This window comes from Lolium rigidum, chromosome 1, assembly GCF_022539505.1.
Source record: "Lolium rigidum isolate FL_2022 chromosome 1, APGP_CSIRO_Lrig_0.1, whole genome shotgun sequence".
Taxonomy (NCBI): Eukaryota; Viridiplantae; Streptophyta; class Magnoliopsida; order Poales; family Poaceae; genus Lolium; species Lolium rigidum.
In genome coordinates this window covers 223,343,372-223,346,634 of record NC_061508.1, presented here as the reverse complement: position 1 = coordinate 223,346,634, position 3,263 = coordinate 223,343,372, and the positions used below count along the sequence as shown (strand labels likewise).

At 53.6% G+C, this 3,263-nt stretch overlaps 1 protein-coding gene across 1 annotated transcript; it reads left to right on the top strand.

Moving 5' to 3' along the window:
- The first annotated feature begins 1,086 nt into the window (after positions 1-1,086).
- LOC124683217 (ACT domain-containing protein ACR8-like) lies at positions 1,087-2,841 on the top strand. Its single transcript, XM_047217775.1, has 3 exons — positions 1,087-1,185; positions 1,292-1,474; positions 1,572-2,841. The coding sequence occupies exons 1-3, from the start codon at positions 1,087-1,089 to the stop codon at positions 2,580-2,582; spliced, it is 1,293 nt and encodes a 430-aa protein (XP_047073731.1). The 3' UTR covers positions 2,583-2,841.
- The last annotated feature ends 422 nt before the right edge of the window (positions 2,842-3,263 follow it).

Here is a 3,263-nt window from a genome sequence, read left to right as displayed (position 1 = left end):
GGGTAATTGCTCTATTTCTTCGGCAAGTCAGAATGTGACCAACGATAAATTATGGTATTATATTCTCAAGACAAAACCGTATCAAATGATCTTTTGTTTTGTTTTCTCCTCTCGGTCGGAGTATCTCGATGCCCTCGTTTAACTTGTTGTTTCAGCCAACAGAAATTTTGATCAACCTCTCTCGCTAAGCATAGTCTTGCATTTTTAAGTAAAGAATTAAGGAAAGCAGCCACCAAAGAGCACAAAGTGGGCGTGCGAATCACTTTTTTTTACACTAACCAATGCTTTCCCTGGTATCAATGTTCAAAACCTTGGTTATTGGCCCCTATTAACACCTTAGTAGAGGTTGAAGAAATCCTCAAGGAAAAACAAGAATACGACAGAAGATCGAACGTCGGATACAAGTCCTACCACGCCAGATGATTGATATAGTTCCTCAACAAGATGGAAAACGACCCGTAGTCCAATTTTAGTTACTGTTGTTGCACATCAAACAATATATCAAACATAATATTATATTTTCTCCAGACGAAACTATGTCAAGAGATCTGTTCAGGTCATCAGGTGGAAAATAACCCCTCAACCAAAGACAACAACATCTAGTTTCACTTGCAAATTGGGTAGATAATAAGCAATTGTTATGCTCTAAGCACACCGCTTAATCTTTTTTAGAAGTGGCAGGAGAACACTAGATGAGAATTATTTTGATTAAGCCTGACGCAAAGGGAGAGAGGAGAGTGCGATTGAAAGCCAAGGAACACCTCCACGTGGCGACCCACCTGGCTGCCATGAGCCATGTGGACTCGGGCCCACCACCTGCCCACCGTTACATAAACACCGTCCTCAACCCCCATTCCCCGCATTCCATCCCCAAATTCCAATTCGAACCAACCAAAGCGAAACAAGACGAAGAAGCCTCCAAATCGCGGGCGATCCCTCCCAAGCTCCTCCTCCCTTCGTCCTCTTCCTCCCTTGCCTATATACAGAGAGGACGGATTCGTGGTGGTGCACTGGTGCCGCGTCCGAGGAGCAGAACCAGAGCAGGAGTCAGGCTGAGAAGAGGTGGTGCTGTTTAAGAATCCGGCGATGGAGTGGCTAGACGAGTACGAGAAGCTGGTGATCAGGATGGACACCCCCAAGGTGGTCGTCGACAATGCGGTCTGCCCCACGGCGACGCTGGTCCAGGTGTGTGACCGCCCAAGTCCTTTGCTTCGGTTTCGGGCGACTTCTCCCCTTTCTTGGTTCATGGACAGCGAGCGAGGTGCTGATTCTTGTTTGGTGATTGGTGTAGGTTGATAGCGCGAGGAAGAGGGGCGTCCTGCTCGAGGCGGTGCAGGTGCTCGCCGACCTCGACCTGTCGGTCAAGAAGGCCTACATCTCGTCGGACGGCAGGTGGTTCATGGACGTCTTCCACGTTACCGACCGCCACGGCCGCAAGCTCACCGACGACAGCGTCATCTCCTACATCCAGCAGGTAGGAGATAGTTGTTTTCTCGCTTTCTTGTTTTGGCCTCGCCGGAGGAGCCAAAAAGGGGCAGCATTTCTTACCGGATTTCTTGATCTGGCTGCAGTCACTGGGGACCTGGACCAAGCCGTCGCAACCATCGGCGCTCGACGGGCTGACGGTGCTGGAGCTCACGGGAGCCGACCGCACGGGGCTCATATCGGAGGTGTTCGCCGTGCTCGCAGACATGGACTGCAACGTCGTGGACGCCAGGGCCTGGTCGCACCGCGGCCGCCTGGCCTGCCTCGTGTACCTGCGCGCCGAGGACGCCGACGCCGTCCGGGTGGCGCGCATCGAGTCCCGGCTCGCGCCCCTGCTGCGCGGAGACTCCGGCGCCAGCGGCGGCGTTGTCGCCGTGCCCGCCTGCGCCGTCGCGCACGCCGACCGACGCCTCCACCAGCTCATGTACGCGGCCAGAGACCAAGAACGAGCGTTCCCCACCCCGTCCGTGTCCGTCGAGAGCTGGGCCGAGCGCGGGTACTCGGTGGTCACCGTCCAGTGCCCGGACCGCCCCAAGCTGCTCTACGACGTCGTGTGCACGCTCACCGACATGGACTACCTCGTCTTCCACGGCACCATCGACACCAACTGCGGCGAGGCGCGCCAGGAGTTCTACATTCGGCACGCCGACGGGAGCCCCATCAGCTCCGAGGCCGAGATGCAGAGAGTGAGCCAATGCCTCCAAGACGCCATAGAACGGAGATCGTTCGAGGGAGTGAGGTTGGAGCTGTCTACGCCAGACCGGCCTGGGTTGCTCTCAGATGTCACCAGGACATTCCGGGAGAACGGATTGCTCGTCGCGCAGGCCGAGGTGTCGACCAAGGGCGACATGGCCAGCAACGTGTTCTACGTGACCGGCACCACGGCCGGCCAGGCCGTCCACCAAAGCGCCATTGAGGCCGTGAGGGAGAGGGTTGGCATTGACTGCCTTGTCGTCGAGGAGCACCGGCCGCAGCTCTACCAAAAGACACAGCCAGACGACCGGGATGACCGCAACGGCGGCGGCATTGGTCTATTCCATCTTGGCAACTTCGTGAAGAGGAATCTGTACCACCTGGGCCTGATCAGATCTTGGTGATGCCCTGTTGCTTCTGCGACACTCGACAATCTTTCTTTGTACATTGAAGATTCTGAGGGGCAAAGACGATGTGACAAGATTCAGCTCATCGAGCCTGAGAAAGGTCAGACAAGCAAGGCCCATTCTGATGAACGGTGAAGGTGATCCAGAATGTTGGTGAGCTGAAACAAACGGTGAAGGTGATCCAGAAAAAGCCTGAGCTGCACAAGGGGGCAGGATCTCGATCAGGAGGAAACAGGATGATGAAACCTAGCAGTAGACAAGGGAACCCATGTACATATGCCATTCGATTAGATGTAATTAGTTAGGGGATTAGTACTAGCGTCAGTGTGTAGTGAGTGCATTCATGATGATTTATTCTTCTGTAGGTTGCTGTTGTTGCCTCCATCTTTGGCTAAAAATTCTTTGGGGAACTTTGCTTTGCTTCTTCCTGTCTTCCTTCTGCTGTGTCTGGCTGTCTGTGTGTAATTAGTGACACCTTTTCAGCTTTGCTGATGATGTGCTTGCATCTGCGATCCTGCATCTCGCGGTTTCAACCTCACCTAGTATTCAGACCAAATAAGGCTACCTTTCTTTAATTATGATTTGGTCGCTTTGCTGGAATTGTGGTTGATCATTTTGTGTTGCTTGCAAGGGAAACAAGGTGCTGCTTTGTTTGGGCGGTCGTCCTGAGGAGAGAGT

What these genes read in the sequence shown, in the direction of transcription:
- LOC124683217 (XM_047217775.1), top strand. Translation starts at nt 1,087, where the DNA reads ATGGAGTGGCTAGACGAGTACGAGAAGCTGGTGATCAGGATGGACACC. An exon ending in CCACGGCGACGCTGGTCCAG is followed by an intron (nt 1,186 to 1,291) that starts GTGTGTGACCGC and finishes TGATTGGTGTAG; the next exon opens with GTTGATAGCGCGAGGAAGAG. An exon ending in TCATCTCCTACATCCAGCAG is followed by an intron (nt 1,475 to 1,571) that starts GTAGGAGATAGT and finishes ATCTGGCTGCAG; the next exon opens with TCACTGGGGACCTGGACCAA.